Source organism: Protopterus annectens, chromosome 12.part0, assembly GCF_019279795.1.
Source record: "Protopterus annectens isolate FY-2018-M chromosome 12.part0, PAN1.0, whole genome shotgun sequence".
NCBI classification, from domain to species: Eukaryota; Metazoa; Chordata; order Ceratodontiformes; family Protopteridae; genus Protopterus; species Protopterus annectens.
Window position 1 is genome coordinate 33,172,719 of NC_056746.1, and position 24,702 is coordinate 33,197,420.

Genomic DNA, 24,702 nt, shown 5'->3' on the forward strand with positions numbered 1-24,702 from the left:
GTTCTGTGACATCCTTGATTTTCTGTTACACTAGCTTAGGAACATGTAATTTATTGTGTTCTGTGACATTCTGGATTTTCTGTTACATTAACAGCTTAAGATCATGTAATTTGTTGTGTTCTGCGACGTCCTTTATTTTCTGTTACACTAACAGTTTAAGAACATGTTATTTATTGTGTTCTGCGACGTCCTTGATTTTCTGTTACACTAGCTTAAGAACATGTAATTTATTGTGTTCTGTGACGTCCTGGATTTTCTGAACACTAACAGCTTAAGAACATGTAATTTATTGTGTTCTGCGACGTCCTTGATTTTCTGTTAAACTAACAGCTTAAGAACATGTAATTTGTTGCGTTCTGTGACATTCTGGATTTTCTGTACACTAACAGCTTAAGAACATGTAATTTGTTTTGTTCTGCAACATCCTTGATTTTCTTTTACACTAGCTTAAGAACATGTAATTTATTGAGTTCTGTAACGTCCTAGATTTTTTTTGTTACACTAACAGCTTAAGAACATGTAATTTATTGAGTTCTGTGATGTCCTAGATTTTCTGCTACACTAACAGTTTAAGAACATGTAATTTGTTGTGTTCTGTGACATTCTGGATTTTCTGTACACTAACAGCTTAAGAACATGTAATTTGTTGTGTTCTGCGATGTCCTTGATTTTCTGTTACACTAACAGCTTAAGAACATGTAATTTATTGTGTTCTGCGACGTCCTTGATTTTCTGTTACACTAGCTTAAGAACATGTAATTTGTTGCGTTCTGGGACATTCTGGATTCTCTGTTACACTAGTTTAAGAACATGTAATTTGTTGCATTCTGTGACATTCTGGATTTTCTGTTACATTAACAGCTTAAGAACATGTAATTTATTGTGTTCTGTGACGTCCTTGATTTTCTGTACACTAACAGCTTAAGAACATGTAATTTGTTGCGTTCTGTGACATTCTGGATTCTCTGTTACACTAGTTTAAGAACATGTAATTTATTGTGTTCTGTGACATTCTGGATTTTCTGTTACATTAACAGCTTAAGAACATGTAATTTATTGTGTTCTGTGACGTCCTTGATTTTCTGTTACACTAACAGCTTAAGCACATGTAATTTGTTGCGTTCTGTGACATTCTGGATTTTCTGTACATTAACAGCTTAAGAACATGTAATTTGTTGAGCTCTGTGACGTCCTGGATTTTCTGAACACTAACAGCTTAAGAACATGTAATTTATTGTGTTCTGTGACGTCCTTGATTTTCTGTTACACTGACAGCTTAAGAACATGTAATTTATTGTGTTCTGCGACATCCTTGATTTTCTGTTACACTAGCTTAAGAACATGTAATTCATTGAGTTCTGCGACATCCTTGATTTTCTGTACACTAACAGTTTAAGAACATGTAATTTGTTGCGTTCTGTGACATTCTGGATTTTCTGTACACTAACAACTTAAGAACATGTAATTTATTGTGTTCTGTGACATCCTTGATTTTCTGTTACACTAACAGCTTAAGAACATGTAATTTATTGTGTTCTGCGACGTCCTTGATTTTCTGTTACACTAGTTTAAGAACATGTAATTTATTGTGTTCTGCGACGACCTTGATTTTCTGTTACACTAACAGCTTAAGAACATGTAATGCATTGAGTTCTGTGATGTCCTGGATTTTCTGTTACACTAGTTTAAGAACATGTAATTTGTTGAGCTCTGTGACGTCCTGGATTTTCTGAACACTAACAGCTTAAGAACATGTAATTTGTTGCGTTCTGTGACATTCTGGATTTTCTGTACACTAACAGCTTAGGAACATGTAATTTGTTGTGTTCTGCGACATCCTTGATTTTCTGTTACACTAGTTTAAGAACATGTAATTTATTGTGTTCTGTGATGTCCTTGATTTTCTGTTACACTAGCTTAAGAACATGTAATTTATTGAGTTCTGTAACGTCCTTGATTTTCTGTTACACTAACAGCTTAAGAACATGTAATTTATTGTGTTCTGTGATGTCCTTGATTTTCTGTTACACTAACAGCTTAAGAACATGTAATTTGTTGTGTTCTGCGACGTCCTTGATTTTCTGTTACACTAACAGCTTAAGAACATGTAATTTATTGTGTTCTGTGACGTCCTTGATTTTCTGTTACACTAGCTTAAGAACATGTAATTTGTTGAGATCTGTGTCGTCCTGCATTTTCTGAACACTAACAGCTTAAGAACATGTAATTTGTTGCATTCTGTGACATTCTGGATTTTCTGTTACATTAACAGCTTAAGAACATGTAATTTGTTGTGTTCTGTGACGTCCTTGATTTTCTGTTACAATAGCTTAAGAACATGTAATTTGTTGCATTCTGTGACATTCTGGATTTTCTGTACACTAACAGCTTAAGAACATGTAATTTGTTGTGTTCTGCAACATCCTTGATTTTCTGTTACACTAGCTTAAGAACATGTAATTTATTGAGTTCTGTAACGTCCTAGATTTTTTTGTTACACTAACAGCTTAAGAACATGTAATTTATTGAGTTCTGTGATGTCCTAGATTTTCTGCTACACTAACAGTTTAAGAACATGTAATTTGTTGCGTTCTGTGACATTCTGGATTTTCTGTTACACTAACAGCTTAAGAACATGTAATTTGTTGTGTTCTGCGACGTCCTGGATTTTCTGAACACTAACAGCTTAAGAACATGTAATTTATTGTGTTTTGCGACGTCCTTGATTTTCTGTTACACTAGCTTAAGAACATGTAATTTGTTGCATTCTGTGACATTCTGGATTTTCTGTACACTAACAGCTTAAGAACATGTAATTTGTTGTGTTCTGCAACGTCCTGGATTTTCTGAACACTAACAGCTTAAGAACCTGTAATTTGTTGCGTTCTGTGACGTCCTTGATTTTCTGTTACACTAACAGCTTAAGAACCTGTAATTTATTGTGTTCTGCGACGTCCTTGATTTTCTGTTACACTAACAGCTTAAGAACATGTAATTTGTTGTGTTCTGTGACATCCTTGATTCTCTGTTACACTGACACCTTAAGAACATGTAATTTATTGTGTTCTGTGACATCCTTGATTTTCTGTTTCACTAGCTTAAAAATATGTAATTTATTGAGTTCTGTGACATCCTAGATTTTCTGTTACACTAACAGCTTAAGAACATGTAATTTATTGAGTTCTGTAACATCCTAGATTTTTTGTTCACTAACAGCTTAAGAACATGTAATTTATTGAGTTCTGTGATGTCCTAGATTTTGTGCTACACTAACAGTTTAAGAACGTGTAATTTGTTGCATTCTGTGACATTCTGGATTTTCTGTACACTAACAGCTTAAGAACATGTAATTTATTGTGTTCTGTGACATTCTGGATTTTCTGTACACTAACAGCTTAAGAACATGTAATTTGTTGAGTTCTGCGACGTCCTTGATTTTCTGTTACACTAACAGCTTAAGAACATGTAATTTGTTGAGTTCTGCGACGTCCTTGATTTTCTGTTACACTAACAGCTTAAGAACATGTAATTTGTTGTGTTCTGTGACATTCTGGATTTTCTGTTACACTAGTTTAAGAACACGTAATTTGTTGTGTTCTGCGACATCCTTGATTTTTTGTTACACTAGCTTAAGAACATGTAATGTATTGAGTTCTGTGATGTCCTGGATTTTCTGTTACACTAGTTTAAGAACATGTAATTTGTTGAGCTCTGTGACGTCCTGGATTTTCTGAACACTAACAGCTTAAGAACATGTAATTTATTGAGTTCTGTAACGTCCTAGATTTTTTGTTACACTAACAGCTTAAGAACATGTAATTTGTTGCGTTCTGCGGCGTCCTTGATTTTCTGTACACTAACAGCTTAACAACATGTAATTTGTTGCATTCTGTGACATTCTGGATTTTCTGTACACTAACAGCTTAAGAACATGTAATTTATTGAGTTCTGCGACGTCCTTGATTTTCTGTTACACTAGCTTAAGAACATGTAATTTATTGTGTTTTGCGACGTCCTTGATTTTCTGTTACACTAGCTTAAGAACATGTAATTTGTTGTGTTCTGTGACATTCTGGATTTTCTGTTACATTAACAGCTTAAGAACATGTAATTTATTGTGTTCTGTGACATTCTGGATTTTCTGTACACTAACAGCTTAAGAACATGTAATTTATTGTGTTCTGTGACGTCCTTGATTTTCTGTTACACTAGCTTAAGAACATGTAATTTGTTGTGTTCTGCGACATCCTTGATTTTCTGTTACACTAACAGCTTAAGAACATGTAATTTATTGTGTTCTGCGACGTCCTTGATTTTCTGTTACACTAGTTTAAGAACATGTAATTTATTGAGTTCTGTAACGTCCTAGATTTTTTGTTACACTAACAGCTTAAGAACATGTAATTTATTGTGTTGTGCGACGTCCTTGATTTTCTGTTACACTAGCTTAAGAACATGTTATTTATTGTGTTCTGTGACATTCTGGATTTTCTGAACACTAACAGCTTAAGAACATGTAATTTATTGTGTTGTGCGACGTCCTTGATTTTCTGTTACACTAGCTTAAGAACCTGTAATTTATTGTGTTCTGCGACGTCCTTGATTTTCTGTTACACTAGTTTAAGAACATGTAATTTGTTGCATTCTGTGACATTCTGGATTTTCTGAACACTAACAGCTTAAGAACATGTAATTTATTGTGTTGTGCGACGTCCTTGATTTTCTGTTACACTAGCTTAAGAACCTGTAATTTATTGTGTTCTGCGATGTCCTTGATTTTCTGTACACTAACAGCTTAAGAACATGTAATTTGTTGTGTTCTGCGACATCCTTGATTTTCTGCTACACTAGTTTAAGAACATGTAATTTGTTGTGTTCTGCAACATCCTTGATTTTCTGTTACACTAACAGCTTAAGAACATGTAATTTATTGTGTTCTGCAACATCCTTGATTTTCAGTTACACTAACAGCTTAAAAACATGTAATTTATTGTGTTCTGCGATGTCCTTGATTTTCTGTTACACTAGTTTAAGAACATGTAATGTATTGAGTTCTGTGATGTCCTGGATTTTCTGTTACACTAGCTTAAGAACATGTAATTTGTTGTGTTCTGTGACATTCTGGATTTTCTGAACACTAACAGCTTAAGAACATGTAATTTATTGTGTTCTGTGACGTCCTTGATTTTCTGTTACACTAGCTTAAGAACATGTAATTTATTGTGTTCTGTGATGTCCTTGATTTTCTGTTACACTAGTTTAAGAACATGTAATTTATTGTGTTCTGCGACATCCTTGATTTTCTGTTACACTAGCTTAAGAACATGTAATGTATTGAGTTCTGTGATGTCCTGGATTTTCTGTTACACTAGTTAAGAACATGTAATTTGTTGAGCTCTGTGACGTCCTGGATTTTCTGAACACTAACAGCTTAAGAACATGTAATTTATTATGTTCTGTGATGTCCTGGATTTTATGTTACACTAGCTTAAGAACATGTAATTTGTTGTGTTCTGCAACGTCCTTGATTTTCTGTTACACTAGCTTAAGAACATGTAATTTATTGTGTTCTGTGACGTCCTAGATTTTTTGTTACACTTACAGCTTAAGAACATGTAATTTATTGTGTTCTGCGACATCCTTGATTTTCTGTTACACTAACAGCTTAAGAACATGTAATTTGTTGAGCTCTGTATCGTCCTGGATTTTCTGAATACTAACAGCTTAAGAACATGTAATTTGTTGTGTTCTGCGACGTCCTTGATTTTCTGTTACACTAACAGCTTAAGAACATGTAATTTATTGTGTTCTGTGACATTCTTGATTTTCTGTTACATTAACAGCTTAAGAACATGTAATTTGTTGTGTTCTGCGACGTCCTTGATTTTCTGTTACACTAGCTTAAGAACATGTAATTTATTGTGTTCTGTGACATTCTGGATTTTCTGTACACTAACAGCTTAAGAACATGTAATTTGTTGTGTTCTGCGACATCCTTGATTTTCTGTTACACTAACAGCTTAAGAACATGTAATTTATTGTGTTCTGCAACGTCCTTGATTTTCTGTTACACTAACAGCTTAAGAACATGTAATTTATTGTGTTCTGCGACGTCCTTGATTTTCTGTTACACTAGCTTAAGAACATGTAATTTATTGAGTTCTGCGACATCCTTGATTTTCTGTTACACTAACAGCTTAAAAACATGTAATTTATTGTGTTCTGTGACATTCTGGATTTTCTGTTACACTAACAGCTTAAGAACATGTAATGTATTGTGTTCTGTGACGTCCTGGATTTTCTGTTACACTAACAGCTTAAGAACATGTAATTTTTTGAGCTCTGTGACGTCCTTGATTTTCTGTTACACTAACAGCTTAAGAACATGTAATTTATTGTCTTCTGCAACGTCCTTGATTTTCTGTTACACTAACAGCTTAAGAACATGTAATTTATTGTGTTCTGTGACGTCCTTGATTTTCTGTTACACTAGCTTAAGAACATGTAATTTATTGAGTTCTGCGACATCCTTGATTTTCTGTTACACTAGCTTAAGAACATGTAATTTGTTGTGTTCTGTGACATTCTGGATTTTCTGTTACATTAACAGCTTAAGAACATGTAATTTGTTGTGTTCTGCGACGTCCTTGATTTTCTGTTACACTAGCTTAAGAACATGTAATTTATTGTGTTCTGTGACATTCTGGATTTTCTGTACACTAACAGCTTAAGAACATGTAATTTGTTGTGTTCTGCGACGTCCTTGATTTTCTCTTACACTAACAGCTTAAGAACCTGTAATTTGTTGAGTTCTGCGACATCCTTGATTTTCTCTTACACTAACAGCTTAAGAACATGTAATTTATTGTGTTCTGCGACATCCTTGATTTTCTGTTACACTAACAGCTTAAGAACATGTAATTTGTTGAGCTCTGTATTGTCCTGGATTTTCTGAATACTAACAGCTTAAGAACATGTAATTTGTTGTGTTCTGCGACGTCCTTGATTTTCTGTTACACTAACAGCTTAAGAACATGTAATTTATTGTGTTCTGTGACATTCTGGATTTTCTGTACACTAACAGCTTAAGAACATGTAATTTATTGTGTTCTGTGACATTCTGGATTTTCTGTTACACTAACAGCTTAAGAACATGTAATTTATTGTGTTCTGTGATGTCCTAGATTTTCTGCTACACTAACAGTTTAAGAACGTGTAATTTGTTGCATTCTGTGACATTCTGGATTTTCTGTACACTAACAGCTTAAGAACATGTAATTTATTGTGTTCTGTGACATCCTTGATTTTCTGTTACACTAACAGCTTAAGAACATGTAATTTGTTGAGCTCTGTGTCTTCCTGGATTTTCTGAACACTAACAGCTTAAGAACATGTAATTTGTTGTGTTCTGCGACGTCCTTGATTTTCTGTTACACTAACAGCTTAAGAACATGTAATTTATTGTGTTCTCTGACATTCTGGATTTTCTGTACACTAACAGCTTAAGAACATGTAATTTATTGTGTTCTGTGACATTCTGGATTTTCTGTTACACTAACAGCTTAAGAACATGTAATTTGTTGTGTTCTGTGACGTCCTTGATTTTCTGTTACACTAACAGCTTAAGAACATGTAATTTGTTGTGTTCTGCAACGTCCTTGATTTTCTGTTACACTAACAGCTTAAGAACATGTAATTTATTGTGTTCTGTGACGTCCTTGATTTTCTGTTACACTAACAGCTTAAAAACATGTAATTTATTGTGTTCTGCGACGTCCTTGATTTTCTGTTACACTAACAGCTTAAGAACATGTAATTTGTTGCGTTCTGTGACATTCTGGATTTTCTGTTACATTAACAGCTTAAGAACATGTAATTTGTTGTGTTCTGCGACGTCCTTGATTTTCTGTTACACTAGCTTAAGAACATGTAATTTGTTGCGTTCTGTGACATTCTGGATTTTCTGTTACACTAACAGTTTAAGAACATGTAATTTATTGTGTTCTGTGACGTCCGTGATTTTCTGTTACATTAACAGCTTAAGAACATGTAATTTATTGTGTTCTGCGACGTCCTTGATTCTCTGTTACACTAGTTTAAGAACATGTAATTTATTGTGTTTTGTGACATCCTTGATTTTCTGTTACACTAACAGTTTAAGAACATGTAATTTGTTGTGTTCTGCGACGTCCTTGATTTTCTGTACACTAACAGCTTAACAACATGTAATTTGTTGCGTTCTGTGACATTCTGGATTTTCTGTACACTAACAGCTTAATAACATGTAATTTATTGTGTTCTGCGACGTCTTTGATTTTCTGTACACTAACAGCTTAACAACATGTAATTTGTTGCATTCTGTGACATTTTGGATTTTCTGTTACATTAACAGCTTAAGAACATGTAATTTATTGTGTTCTGTGACTTCCTTGATTTTCTGTTACACTAACAGCTTAAGAACATGTAATTTATTGTGTTCTGCGACGTCCTTGATTCTCTGTTACACTAGTTTAAGAACATGTAATTTATTGTGTTCTGTGACATCCTTGATTTTCTGTTACACTAACAGCTTAAGAACATGTAATTTATTGTGTTTTGCGACGTCCTTGATTTTCTGTTACACTAGCTTAAGCACATGTAATTTGTTGCATTCTGTGACATTCTGGATTTTCTGTTACACTAACAGCTTAAGAACATGTAATTTGTTGTGTTCTGCGACATCCTTGATTTTCTGTTACACTAACAACTTAAGAACATGTAATTTGTTGCATTCTGTGACATTCTGGATTCTCTGTTACACTAGTTTAAGAACATATAATTTATTGAGTTCTGCGACATCCTTGATTTTCTGTTACACTAACTTAAGAACATATAATTTATTGAGTTCTGCGACATCCTTGATTTTCTGTTACACTAGCTTAAGAACATGTAATTTGTTGCATTCTGTGACATTCTGGATTTTCTGTTACATTAACAGCTTAAGAACATGTAATTTGTTGTGTTCTGTGACATCCTTGATTTTCTGTTACACTAGCTTAAGAACATGTAATTTGTTGCACCATCCAACTTGCACATCATGATTTTAAACCAGAAGATGAAATTCCACAGTCTACCTCTGATTTTCCTTGGCCTCAGCTATACTTTTTACTGTACTGTGCAGACTTTGTGCTAAACATTTGGAGTAAATCTCCACAATTTATTTTGCCTTTTAATACCACAAGCCATTGATTCAGAGATTAATATTAAACATGCTGTTGGAAAACTATCATAACTTGAAGCCACATCACCCTTGTAATAAGAACAGACAGTTCCATCTGTATTATACAGAATATCATTTCGGTATATGCCCCAGACATGAATATACAGTTACCCATCCAGTCATCAGGTTTTCTTTAAAGGTTTATAGGGAAATGCTCTGCTCTAAAAGTGGGGGAGGGTGTTGATCAAGAAATCAATAATGCCAACAGATATTTCTTTTCTCAATGGAGAGACATGTGAGATGTTACTCACATGCGGTTATGTCCTAAACAGGTAAAATATTTATACAGGCATACAGATTTATACATCAAATCTAATGCAATGAATACCAGTTTGCATAACACTCTAAACCTGCAAAGAGATGAACAGACAGACCAGACTGAAATCTATGAAAAACTGAACATGAAAGGAAAACACTGACCCTTATCTGGGCACAGAACTCAAGATGATCTATGTTCCATTGGTTCTTACTGCCACTGGTAGAACAAGGAGTCTGTGGCAGTTAAGTACCTGTTTTGACCCAAGAGAAGTACTTTCTGCTTTTAACAAGGAAAAGGATACAATATAATCAATAAATCGGTTAACAGTACGATCAGTGGAGAGACGTCAAACAATGCTGCTGTTTCAAATGAGTTTAGTAGGGTTATGTTGAATAAAAAGACTGACGCAGAGATGGACTTCAGCATTTCTCAACTGAATCTACACATTTTACTTTCCTAGTTTTAAATGCATAAATAGGGGAAAAACATATCAAACTATTCTAAATGCTTTGCTATAACTAGCTTTCTTTCACTGCCAATCGTACGTCTCAACCTCTAAGAGTAAGAAATCTGGACTAAGCCAAAAATAAAGGGGGACCAATGTTTAAAATGTGGGACAAATTTTAAATATTGCTCTTATAAACTTAGAAAGTTAATATGACTAACAGCATTTTCTGAAGGACATGAAGTCTGAAACTCAAATGTCTGTCATTATTTAGTGACTTCAGCCCTCAATGATTTGACAGAAAACCACACATTTTATGAGGGAACAGACCAAAAATATGAGACAAAAATCTGGACATTCTGCAACAGTCTGGACAACTGAGAGGTTTTCTGCCATGGTATGTTTCTAGAACACTGTTTTTTGTTTAAATGTTATTTTAGGCTAGCGACTCAAGAAACTGAAACAGTTTTGCTTTCTTAAACATTTGGCAGTATAAGCTGTCTGCAAATTTCTCTCAGGCATTTTACTTACCATATCGAGGCCTGTTTTAAGGGCTTGTAGTATAAATTGGACAGGCTGCAGAAGATACGTGTCCTTTATCACACTGGGCATGAAGTTGTGAATTTTTCTCACAAAATCATTTGTTCTTTCTCTCCACACTTCATCCAGAGGTTTTGAAGTCACTTCAAAGTATGCATCTTTCAGAGTTGACAGTGGTTCTAAAATACAGACATTTTGTGATGTTAACTTTGTTTTCTTAATGGCATTCTGTCTGATTCATTAGCACCACATATCTAATACGAATTCTCTCTAATGTATTTGTTACTAATATATTTGCTTTATACTCTGTTTAGTTACTGTTTATACATCAAATATGTATTTAAGTATTCAGATACTGTGAATTTATAAAGTTCAGTTGTTGGCCAGATAGTTTCCACTGGGACTGTACAGCATGTCAAATTACAAATGTTTAGTTTTTCTCTAATGTTCAGTGATGAGGTACGATGGGAAAACAGGGAATCAGTAACATATTGAGTAAACAGATCAGCAAACGAAAAAGACAATGCAAGTCAACTTCTAATTAATCTTAAGGCTTTTAAGAATCATTCTGCACCACTGTTGTACAGAAAATAAATTAAATTGTCTTTGTAAAATCAAATTTAAGAGTGACATTATGAAATGCACCTATATGTGATAAAACACAAGGACAGTTATAACTGCCATAAGGTAAGCGTGGACATCATGTAACAACAGCTTAAGGTAGCAAAGTCAACTTTGAAACCAGAATATTATGTGTAATGAACAATCTTCTGAAATAATTTGGATCTGTACCATCCAGGAACTGAATACTCTGCAGGGGAGAGAAGCATGTCATTTATTCCCCTTAAAGCTGAATAGATAATCACAGCGACAGAACAAGCAGTTGCAACAAAATATTACTGATGGAGGATTATATCAAAACTAGACAGAAAACTGTCCTTTTCTATTCATAGTTAGGTATAGAACTTGCCTTGCCATGGCTGCAAATAATGACATTAAATGTCATGTCTCAGATGAGATGTTAAACTGAGGTTCCATCGGCTTGATTCGGTGGTAGCTCAAGTCGATGTAAAACATCCCATGGCATCTATTAAAAAGAATAGGGGAAGTTCCCCAATAACCTAGCCAAAGTTTCCCTAGCAGTATAAATACCTCATCAGGTCTACCCTGAAAATGGTGGAAAGAGTCCACTAGCCTAGTGGGACCGAACCAGTCACCAAAGGATAACCCAAGAGAAATAAATAAGGAATGCAACACGGTCCCACTCAAGGAAATCAGCAACACGGTCCCACTCAAGGAAATCAGCAACACAGTCCCACTCAAGGAAATCAGCAACATGGTCCCACTCAAGGAACTCAGCAATACGGTCCCACTCAAGGAAATCAGCAACACAGTCCCACTCAAGGAAATCAGCAACACGGTCCCACTCAAGGAAATCAGCAACACGGTCCCACTCAAGAAAATCAGCAACACGGTCCCACTCAAGGAAATCAGCAACACAGTCCCACTCAAGGAAATCAGCAACACGATCCCACTCAAGGAACTCAGCAACACAGTTCCACTCAAGGAACTCAGCAACACGGTCCCACTCAAGGAAATCAGCAACACGGTCCCACTCAAGAAACTCAGCAACACAGTCCCACTCAAGGAAATCAGCAACACGATCCCACTCAAGGAACTCAGCAACACGGTCCCACTCAAGGAAATCAGCAACACGGTCCCACTCAAGGAAATCAGCAACACAGTCCCACTCAAGGAACTCAGCAACACAGTCCCACTCAAGGAAATCAGCAACACGATCCCACTCAAGGAACTCAGCAACACGGTCCCACTCAAGGAAATCAGCAACACGGTCCCACTCAAGGAAATCAGCAACACGGTCCCACTCAAGGAACTCAGCAACACAGTCCCACTCAAGGAAATCAGCAACACGATCCCACTCAAGGAACTCAGCAACACAGTCCCACTCAAGGAAATCAGCAACACAGTCCCACTCAAGGAAATCAGCAACACGATCCCACTCAAGGAACTCAGCAACACAGTCCCACTCAAGGAAATCAGCAACACGGTCCCACTCAAGGAAATCAGCAACACGGTCCCACTCAAGGAAATCAGCAACACGGTCCCACTCAAGGAAATCAGCAACACAGTCCCACTCAAGGAAATCAGCAACACGGTCCCACTCAAGGAAATCAGCAACACGGTCCCACTCAAGGAAATCAGCAACACGGTCCCACTCAAGGAAATCAGCAACACGGTCCCATTCAAGGAAATCAGCAACACAGTCCCACTCAAGGAAATCAGCAACACAGTCCCACTCAAGGAAATCAGCAACACGGTCCCACTCAAGGAAATCAGCAACACGGTCCCACTCAAGGAAATCAGCAACACGGTCCCACTCAAGGAACTCAGCAACACGGTCCCACTCAAGGAAATCAGCAACACAGTCCCACTCAAGGAAATCAGCAACACAGTCCCACTCAAGGAAATCAGCAACACGGTCCCACTCAAGGAAATCAGCAACACGGTCCCACTCAAGGAACTCAGCAACACGGTCCCACTCAAGGAAATCAGCAACATGGCCCCACTCAAGGAAATCAGCAACACGGTCCCACTCAAGGAAATCAGCAACACAGTCCCACTCAAGGAAATCAGCAACACGGTCCCACTCAAGGAAATCAGCAACGCGGTCCCACTCAAGGAAATCAGCAACACAGTCCCACTCAAGGAACTCAGCAACACGGTCCCACTCAAGGAAATCAGCAACACGGTCCCACTCAAGGAAATCAGCAACACAGTCCCACTCAAGGAACTCAGCAACACGGTCCCACTCAAGGAACTCAGCAACACGGTCCCACTCAAGGAACTCAGCAACACAGTCCCACTCAAGGAAATCAGCAACACGGTCCCACTCAAGGAACTCAGCAACACAGTCCCACTCAAGGAAATCAGCAACACAGTCCCACTCAAGGAAATCAGCAACACGGTCCCACTCAAGGAAATCAGCAACACAGTCCCACTCAAGGAAATCAGCAACACGGTCCCACTCAAGGAACTCAGCAACACGGTCCCACTCAAGGAAATCAGCAACACGGTCCCACTCAAGGAAATCAGCAACACGGTCCCACTCAAGGAAATCAGCAACACAGTCCCACTCAAGGAACTCAGCAACACGGTCCCACTCAAGGAAATCAGCAACACGGTCCCACTCAAGGAAATCAGCAACACGGTCCCACTCAAGGAACTCAGCAACACGGTCCCACTCAAGGAAATCAGCAACATGGCCCCACTCAAGGAAATCAGCAACACGGTCCCACTCAAGGAAATCAGCAACACAGTCCCACTCAAGGAAATCAGCAACACGGTCCCACTCAAGGAAATCAGCAACACGGTCCCACTCAAGGAAATCAGCAACACAGTCCCACTCAAGGAACTCAGCAACACGGTCCCACTCAAGGAAATCAGCAACACGGTCCCACTCAAGGAAATCAGCAACACAGTCCCACTCAAGGAACTCAGCAACACGGTCCCACTCAAGGAACTCAGCAACACGGTCCCACTCAAGGAACTCAGCAACACAGTCCCACTCAAGGAAATCAGCAACACGGTCCCACTCAAGGAAATCAGCAACACGGTCCCACTCAAGGAAATCAGCAACACGGTCCCACTCAAGGAAATCAAAGGATTTATAAAACAGAGCAGAAAAAATGGAATAAAACTGCAACCAGAAAAGGTGTAGTTAAGCAATACATAAGGACAAGTAGCGCTGCATGTTGGCAGGTGGCCTGCTGAAAACTGAAGACTTAATAACGCAAGCTACAAAAATTAAAAAAAAGAAACTATTGTGATTCCAAAGACATAATAACAAACTGTGAAAAGGGCAAGAAATAATGTGTCTCAGCATTTGCAGTATAAATAACAAGTAGCCTTTCCTTGAAGCCTGGCTAGCCACTGAGGATCTACACATCCTAGCAGTTACAGAGACCTGGTTAAAGGACGAATTCTGTCCATCACAAAGTAGACCAATAACAGACCAAGCCCTAGGCTAGGTGATGACACTTTCCTACTAATGCACCACTGCAACAAAGCCCATAGATGGCTGTAGTCCTAGTGGGATCCAGGCCCACATCTCACTTAGTACACATACCAGTCTGCGCATTTGCTCAGTGTATATTCCTCCCATACATTTACAACAATTATACAACAGGTAATTAAAGAAATATTCCCAAATGATGTCCCACACAACACCATCATTCTCAGAGATCTCAATGTTCATGCCTCAGAACTAGCAAACCTGTAAAACAATTACTCCAGCAATTTAGTCTGGAACATCTGGCTAGAGATAACAGCAGGCCTCATCTCCAAACAGGAACAACTGGCTAGAGATAACAGCAGGCCTCATCCCCAAACAGGAAACAATTCCATGCTAGACCTTATATTAACCAACATTAGTCATAGATATATACAAGTATCCATACTACTAATCACTGGAGTGACAACTGCCCAATTATTGGTCCTTCAAAACTATCACACCACCCCCACAAATTGTACCAGGAAGGTCCATACCCAAAGTAAACAAACCATCATCAGCACTGAAACAGACAAGATTAATTGGGAGCCACTTTATTTCCCCATTGTTCTCCTCACAGTCCTCATCTAGTTCTTCACTAAGTTAACTACCATCAAGGATAATATCTTCTCTGTAACCAAAACAAGACTCGGGACAAATCTGCCCATGGACCACTCATGAACTTAAGAAACATATATAACTCAGAGGAAAAGCATAGAAAACCTTGGAGCAAAATCCTAACAGCAAACAACTCCATCTAAATTACCTTAGAAAAAAAAGACAGCCTGAATAACTACTATTACAGCCAAAGCTACCTAGTTTGCTGTTATTTTTTGTATTTCTGTATTGCCTTTCTATATTTTGAATACTGTAGTTTGTTTTCTTTACCTTGTGTTTTGCTTGCATTCTGTTTTAACAGCATATTAAAACTTCAAAAGAGACCACAGCTCTCTCTGTTCTGAGTCAGGCAGAATTTTTTCCCTCCCACCCATTGAAGTTGTCTTGTTAAATACCACTGTCTTTCTAGTTGCCCGCCTCTTATGTTAATCTGACCATATATCTCATTTCTCTCTACTTTCACTGGCTTATGTGAGTAATCACAAAACCATCACTTTTGAAATCCCACCCCTTCAATTATTTAAATTTATTGGCCATCCTACAGTATTTCATAGTACCAAAATACAAAAGTAGCCACCCCTTTCAGTCCATCTTGCTGTTTTAAAAATAGTAACTCTCCACTAAACCTTAACTTTTTAAACAGGTAAAACTCAAGTTACCTACTTTCATATCTAACTTCTCTAGTGCACACTGCAGAGTGCATTCTTTTCAATCTTACCTTTAAGCATCCCTGTTACTAGCACTTTCTCTAATACCTAAAAGATCATCTCTACTTGACTCCAAGTAGACTTTTCTCTATCTGTTAAACCTAGCACTTGCTCCTACAGTACTTATTACCTTGATACGGCACTCTTATAGATAGAACCCCAAAAAGGCAAACCCCCATTTCTCGGTCACCCACGTCCCCAGGAATCTCTTTTAAAGTTTTTGTCTAGTCCTTCTAGCATGTCAAGGGATCAGTTGCTAGTGTCCTCTCCTGCTCAGCTGGTGAACCTGGGAATATTGAGGCAATGTTACAATTGCCTCATGTACACAGACAACCCTCTCCTCCTCCCACAAAACACAAATACATGCGAGAGATGCAACTATACGGCCAAACTGGAGGCTGAGCTCTCTCAACATAGGACTGGCAAGACCAGTCAGGAGGAGAAGGTTACCACACACACTATAGACCCAGTCTCACATAGTACCATCACAACCTCAAATCATACACATAAACACACAAAGACATACTCGGCTCTGATCAAAAATCTACCAAAACAGCAGAGGCCACCAAAGCAGACACCAAACAACCACCACCTCAGAACACAACACCTGCAACACATAGACCTCACAGTCAGAGTGTCAAACAGTCACAGCCCTTAAGGCCAAACACAATGCCAGACACACTAGTCATTGGTGACTCCATAGTCAGACACACTGACGCCCCGCCACCAGACTAAGTAAGGAGAAGGTCACAGTAAGCTGCCTGTCGGGCGCTAGAATCCGCCACATAACGCAAGCACTCAGGTCTCTCAACAGCAGGTACAAATACGACTCAGTCATTGTCCACGCTGGTGTAAACGACCTGAGATGTACCTCCTTGGACTACATGAAAAGAGACATTGAGGAGCTCTCTGATTATGTAGCCCAGGCAGGTATGACCCTGACCTTGAGCAGTATCCTACCTTCACCAAGAATGATGCCACAATACAGAGATAAGATGATCAGCTTTAACAATTGGCTTAAACTCTGGTGTTATTCAAAGGGGATCCAACGTCTGTCTGCCTGGGATGACATGCTGGACAAGCCACGCTGCTTCGCAAGGGATGGCTTGCACCTGTCACCCCTGGGATTTCAGATATTGGCAAAGGCTCTTGCCACCCCCATAGTGCCTTTTTTAGGCAAGGCTCAAATTCTAAACCTACCACCCTAGAACACAAAAAAGGAAAAAAACTAAGGGTAATGCTGCTCAATGCCAGAAGTCTAAATCTCAAAATGCACGCACTCGAGGCCCTTCTCAGTATGGAGAACATCGATGTCTGTGCAGTGACAGAAACCTGGTTCAAGGCTCCTGAGAGCACCCCAGCACTATCAGGTTTTACCTCTTATCATGCGTTCCGGCCCCAAAATCCGGACAATACCAAGAAAGGAGGGGGTATCCATATTCATCAAAGACACCCACACCTCAAGACTGGTGGCAACGACGATGCATCGGAGACCATCCAGGTGCAATTAACCATAGGCAAGACTGCTCTGCAAATTGTAGCATGTTACAGGCCACCCTCACAAACTCAGGAACCTCACATGGCCTTCCTGAAAACACTAGAGGGATAAATGTATCACCAAACACCATCATACTAGGTGACTTCAATTACCCTAGTATAGAATGGGAACACTACTCAAGCCCAAACACCCTAGCCCAAAAGTTCCTGGAATTCATAAACTCAAATGCCATGGAACAACTAGTCACCATCCCCACAAGAGGAGAAAACATACTTGATCTCATCATCACGAACATGGGAGCACAATGTTCAACACCGGAAGTATACCCCTCACTGGTGAGATCAGATCACAAACTAATCTCGCTGGAGGTCCTCATCCCACCCCACCTGAAATAAAAAAGACCACAGTAAAGAACTTCTCGAAAGCCGACTTCACACTTCTAAAGACTAATGTGGTCTCCTTTAAGGCCCCCGAGCTGGCGGAAAACAGTACTCAAGCCGCTGAATCACTTACAAATGCCTTCTACCAGCACCTGCAGGACTGCATGGATAAGGCAATCCCAAGCAAAACAAAGACTCTTTGTACCAAAGGCAAGCGTCCAGTCTGGTGGACCCCAGCCATAAACAAACTCTACAACAAAAGGAGGAAGCTACTACAAGATAGAGCAAAATCCTTAAAAGGTAAGACACCCTTGATCACTATAAGTAAAAAACTAAGAGCTCTCATAAAATCATCCAAAGCAAATTTTGAGAGAAAAATAGCTAAAGACTCAAAAGACAATCATAAGGCCTTCTTTAGCTATGTTAGAAACCTGGGAGGAAACTCCCAGATATGCTCAGAACTAGTTCAAAATAATGTGAAGATTACTGATCCTACAGACATTGCCAACATACTGGCTGACAGGTTCAGTGCAAACTTCTCCCCTCCCCCAAAAGGAGAGATATTTATACCAAGCGATTGCAGCCCCAAACATCTCCAACGCCCAAGTGAGAACTGCTCTCTCCAAAGCAAAAACACAGCATCCATGGGACCTGATGGTGTCCCCGGCTGTGTGCTCCACGAACTCAACGAGGAATTAAACCCACAGCTAGGACAGCTGTTTAATCATAGTCTTACCTCTGGATACGCACTCCAGGAGTGGCGCACTGCAACTGTGGTCCCACTTCACAAAGGCGGTGCCTCCACTGACCCTGGAAATTACCGCCCATTAGCTTGACAAGCCTTATCTGCAAAGCCATGGAGAGGATCATAATGGACCTCATAAATAAAGACATAGGGAATTTGCAGACTTTGGATCCATCCCAGTTTGGCTTTGTCAAAGGCAGATCATGCCTTCTAAACTTGGTTGACTTTTTCAAACAGTCACCAAAGCCATTGATGAGGGAAAGGCAGTCCATACAGCCTACCTCGATCTGGCGAAGGCCTTCGATACAATACCCCACTCGGGTATCATTGAAAAACTCATCAGCTTAAATGTTAACCCATACATCACAAGATGGGTTGCAAACTGGCTGAGTGACAGAACCCACAGGGTCAGAGTTGCTGGCGCCATGTCAGACTCAAAGCCTGTCACAAGTGGTGTACCACAGGGCTCAGTCCTGGGCCCACTCTTGTTTGGCATCTACTTTTCCAAGTACAAGCAAACACAGGAGGGTTATGGCTGACAAAGTTTGCAGATGACTGCAAACTGGGCCATAGTAGAAAACACATCTGACACAGATATCCTTCAGAAGGGTCTCACAGAAACGGATAACTGGTGCCAGAGCCATGGCCTAAAGTTAAATGCCAAAAATGCATAGTTATACCCTTCGGGAAAAACAAGGTTACCCCTAGCTACCAAATAGGTGGCAATCCACTGAGCACAGAAGAAGTTATCAGGGACCTGGGGACCCAGGTTGATAGTAGTCTGTCATTCGACACCCATGTAGCTAAAGTAGTTAGGAAGACCTTCTACATTGCCCACCTTATCATGAAGGGATTCTCATCTAGATCAAGGGAGGTCATAGTCTCCTATACTCATCACTCATCAGACCAATGATTGAGTACAATGCCCCATTCGGAATGTATCTGACCCAACACTTGCAGCAGCTGGAGAGGCCACAAAAGTTCCTCACCAAAAGGATAAAGGGTCTCAAACATCTGTCCTATGCTGCCCGACTGAAAGAACTCCAGCTCTATTCAGTCGCACCGCTTGCTCAGAGGTGACCTTTGCCTAACATACAAGGCCATGTCAAACCCAGATTTGATGAATATGCTTCACCTCAAAAATCTAGATCCGTCAGAGCCACAAGGGCGGGAGACTTAAACCTTGACACGGCTATTAATAGGACGTGCTGGAGGGATAGATTCATCACCCAAAGACTCCCTATGCTGTGGAATAAAATCCCGGTATATGTGAGGCAGAGCACCTCGCTGGCCTTGTTCAAGAGAAATCTTGACCAATGGATGGGAGATCGCAGATATACCCCAGGGATTACCTCAGTGTCACTGCTCAACAGAGACACAGCAAAATAATGGGTATAGTTCCCCATACTAAAGAGGTGGCGTAAGCCACAAAACTATGGGCTAGGCTTGTAAATGCCCTCAGGCAGATAGCCTAGTATGAACCTATGAACCTATGAACAGAGGCAAACTGCCCGCCCCCCACCAAAGAATTCTGGAGGGAATTAAAACACTTCTCATAACTCATTACAAACCTGATCAAACACACATCTGCCACAACAAACATTTATAACAACAACAACACATTTGCAAGACAATATAGCCAATTTCTTCTTGATTCTACAATAAACTTAAGTTCCCAAATGCTTCCTCTTACCCCAAAGAACATCAGAACCAACAAAGTCTCTACCCACTTGCTGACTGCTCACCATTTTTCTATTTCAGACAAATCGCAGCTAAGGCAATCAAAGAATTCTTACTTATCTTAAATGATACAAAAAGAGCAACATGAGCAAACTACACCTCACATTCTTAAAAGAAGATTGGCAACACGATTTCCAAACCACTCTCTGACATATGTAATCTCCCCCAAGCACTAGCATCTTTCCTCCACCCTTTAACAGGCACTCATCACCCCTTTTCATAAGACTTCCAACCACAAAAACTACAAGGATTCTAGACATATAGTTAAAATATGTTCCATCTCCAAAATCTTTAAAAGAATAGTCTATAAACAACTCTTTGAACATATAAGCAAATACAGTCTCCTGTGTGATGCACAAAAGGACTTTAGTAATGGCTTCAGCCCCACGACAGCCTTGTAACTCAGCTACAAACAAAGTATAGTTGTGTAAGTCCTACCTGTAACAGTATATGTTCAAATTTCACACTACCCGAGTGGCATATGGGTGCTGTGTGCCTGCACAAATCCTCCTATCAGGGGGAACCTAAATCCTGCCATAAAAAATCAGTTTTTAAGACTTTTAGTGCTAACTAGAAAGAACCAAGAGGGACCAGAATCAAGAATTACTTTAAACCATCCAATTTGCAGCCAGAAAATCCTAACACAAATGACCAAAGCCAACCTGCAATGCAATAAAGTTAGATACCATCAAACTATCGACAAAATAAGAGGGATGGTGGGTGAGTGCTGCCACTGACGCAGTGTGAAAATTGAACATTTACTGTTACAGGTACATAGGACTTATGCAACTGTACTATGCTCATCATTCACACTATGGGCACATTCCCAAAGCTTACCCTACCTGGGAGGAGGAATGATAAGGAACCAGGAGCCCCTTGAGAATGGTCCTCACAAACCTTGTTCTGGAACTTGAGAGAAATCCAGTTTGTAGTGCTTTGTAAAGGTATAAACAGAGGACCAGTGTGCTGCCTCCAGAATGGTTCTAGAGTCTGCGCCTTTCCAATATTCCACGGAAAAGAATAAGGCTCTGCTGGAATGTGCCTTAAACTTGCTTGGAATAGATTTTCCATGGTGGGAGTAACGAAATCCAATGGCAGAGGACTAACAATGAGCAGTCATTTGCTCAGATACAAGTTAACCAATGGCAGAGGACTAACAATGAACAGCCATTGCTTAGATACAAGTTAACCAATGGCAGAGGACTAACAATGAGCAGTCATTTGCTCAGATACAAGTTAACCAATGGCAGAGGACTAACAATCAGCAGTCATTTGCTTAGATACAAGTTAACCCTTCATAGTCCCAGAACAGGACATAAACAGCTGTTAATATTTCCTGAGGGCCTTAATTCTGTCAAGGTAGTACATGAGCTACGTGTGCACATCTAAGGTGCGGAGAATCTTCTCTCCGTTGCTTTTAGGTTCCAGAAAGAAAACTGGGACATTGATGGCTTAATTCAGGGTACATTCAGAAACAACCTTTGGCATAAAAGAAGGATTAGTGCATAAAACAGCCCTGTCCTTGTGGAAAATCAGATAAAGCTGGCCCACCATGAGGGCATGCAGTTCAAAGACTCACCTTGCAATTGTTAGAACAATAAGCAAAACAGTTTTCCAAGTGATGAACTTCAAATCAACCTGAAAGACAGGTTCAAAATGAGATAAGAACAAAGTTGAGATTCCAAGGGGGATTTTGCTTTTAAGGGGGGTCTTAATTGCAACATTCCTTTCATAAACTGTTTGACCACAAAAACAAAACAAAAAAAAAGAAACGGGGATCCATGGGCAGGCAAGTTGAGATGGCTGCAAGATTTGTTTTGTAGCTCACACAAATATTTTAAAGTCAGAGGGGTAAACACCATACTGGGCCCACTGACATTTGTTAGGCACCACTTAGAAAACCTCTTCCACTTGTAAACATAAGATTTTCTAGTTGCAGGTTCTCATACCTGCTGCACATCCTCATTGCAATACTGCCTACAATGTATCAATATAGAATTTTCCAGGCTGTCAATGGCAATTGTTCTAAGATGGGGTGCACCAGTTGTGCCTGACCCTGTGTGAGCAGATCCAGAGTGTGAAAAAGCTTGTGGTAATTACCCTTGGACAATTCCATTACGAGGGAGAACCAGCTTGGCCTGTCTAATGAGGGTCACCATAATGATCTTTGGCAATTCTTTCAGAGTCTTCAATAGCAACTTGGGTATCAGTGGAAATGGGGGGAAATGCATAAAGGAACATTCCTGTCCAGGAGCACATGAATGCTTCTGTCCTTCAAGCATGGCTGCATGGATGTCTCAAACCAAATTTTTCCAACTTCTTATTTTGAAAGAAGGTGAAAAGAAATATTTCAAGTGTTCTCCACATCTGGACCAAATCCAGGCAGACCTCTGTCTTGAGTTTCTGCTGATGAGGTTCCAGTCAGGATCTGCTTAGTCTGTTTCCCATTAGGTTTTACTCCAATGAGATATGTAAAGCCTGAAGCACAGCATCAGAGAATGCTGTAAGGCTATCTCCCAGGCCATTAATTTCAACTAGCAAAGAGGGTATGACTTTGTACCCCCTTGTTAGTTCAGCTACCACATGATTGTGGTGTTGTCTGTGATTAATAAAAGGGGATCCAAAGATCAAAAGTGATGAAGAATCTGAATTGCTGCTAACATTTCTTTGACATTTAGGTGTTTTTTAGTGCCCAAAGGACCCTATTTGCCTTGCACTATAACTCCCCTGGACACTGTTCCCCATGCAAAATGTGAAGAGTCCATCTGGACTGATTGAACTGGAGGGAGAAGGGTAGGTCTTTATTAAGGGACATCAGATCCCTCCCCCACTGTAAGGGAAGCATGTACTGGGTCTTGCAATGTTTTAAGGACCACTGCATCTTTCTTGTGTGGAGTCTGGCCAGCTGTGTCATGATGCCATGAGGACTAGAATTTTGAGAAATTCTCTTTCAGAGGTAGCTTCTTGAAGAGACAGATCCCTGAAAATATTCTTAATAGTAAGGACCATACTTTTTTTCTGGGTCCAATATACACCACAGGAAGAAAATTCTTTGTGAAGGTGTGAGACGGACTTCTGTAGGTGCAACTTGAAGTTGGAAGCAATTGAAATTTGCTAAGCATACTTCAGATGTAAAGTCACCATGAAACAGTGGTCCAGAAGAAGGGATAGAACCATCTGCAGGATGAATTTGGGTACTTTCAGTATTTGAGTATTTAGGTACGACAAATCGAACAGTGGTTTCAACAATAGCTCCTTTATTAGAACCAAAAAGATTCGGGTATGAAATCCCTTTTCTTTCTGTGGTGCAGAAACTAGCTCTATAATGCCTGACTGCAACTTCTTAAGGAGTACCAGAGAGAACAGATGTGTCTGGTCTGGCGGGTGTGGGGAGACTTCCCTGACAGGAGAAGGATTTTCTGTCCACTGCCAAGAGTATAGTCACTGAATTATACTCAGGACCACTTGTCTGAGACTATATGTGAACAGGTAGCTGGGCAAAAGCCTGTGGGGAAGGTGAAAGAGGAAGTGAGACAGAAGGAAAGGACAAGATGCCCTGAGTCTTGACATAGTCATGCAGGCGATCATTTTGGGGAGAGTAATCCCTTTTATTTGGTTTGGAACCGTTACCCTTCAGTCATTTCCTCTTGGTATCCTGACTCTGGTTAGGGTGAGTTTTTTGTTTGTTCTGCCTTTTGAAGATGGACACCTTGTTAGGGAGAACCTGGGACTATGAAATATTCTAGATAGTTGATGCATCACATTATCTCTATCACCCCATTGTTTGAGAATCTGGGTAGCAGCAGAGCCAAAGACAAATGCATAACTTAAAGGAGCATTTACAATTTGATTTTATAAATTTACAGAAAAATTAAGCATACCTTCTCAATGCAAGAGAAGTGGCTGCATTTCTAGAAATAGTTACCACCCCTTCCAAGGCACTCCTCAAAGCCCATTTCAAATCCTGAATCAGATTAGTAACAATCTCATTTGTTTAATAGTTTTATTCAGCAGGCAAATATACTGTAAAATCATTTAATCTCTAAGCACATTGCAAAGTAAATTTCCACATGAAGCCATAATAATTTATTTTTATTTATTTTATTTTATTTTATTTTATATTTGTTAACCGGGCTAGTCTAACTGGATATATTTCCATTTTCAGTAGCGGCCCGGGGAGAAAAGCTCCGTTAGCAACAAAAAATTGAAATATAACAATTAAAAATTACAAATTAAAAATCAATATTAATACATAGTAAAAGAACTTATTTCAATAGAAGATTATTAAAAAGACAGGAAGGAATAAGAATACCAAAAAAATACAGTAGTATTAATAAAGTAAAGTAGGTATTTACAGTAGTAAAGGTGACAAATGTACCGGATAATTCAATATGCAGTAGGATACATGTAGACTCTCAGTACATCAAACAGGATAGAGACTA

At 39.3% G+C, this 24,702-nt stretch overlaps 1 protein-coding gene across 1 annotated transcript in view; it reads right to left on the reverse strand.

The window, feature by feature from the left end:
* Positions 1-24,702, reverse strand: part of LOC122816123 — a 958,912-nt gene that overhangs the window by 517,152 nt on the left and 417,058 nt on the right. Inside the window, exon 9 of the mRNA XM_044088882.1 lies at positions 10,495-10,682. Coding sequence (XP_043944817.1) covers positions 10,495-10,682 — 188 coding nt within the window. The remainder of the gene's footprint in view (positions 1-10,494; positions 10,683-24,702) is intronic.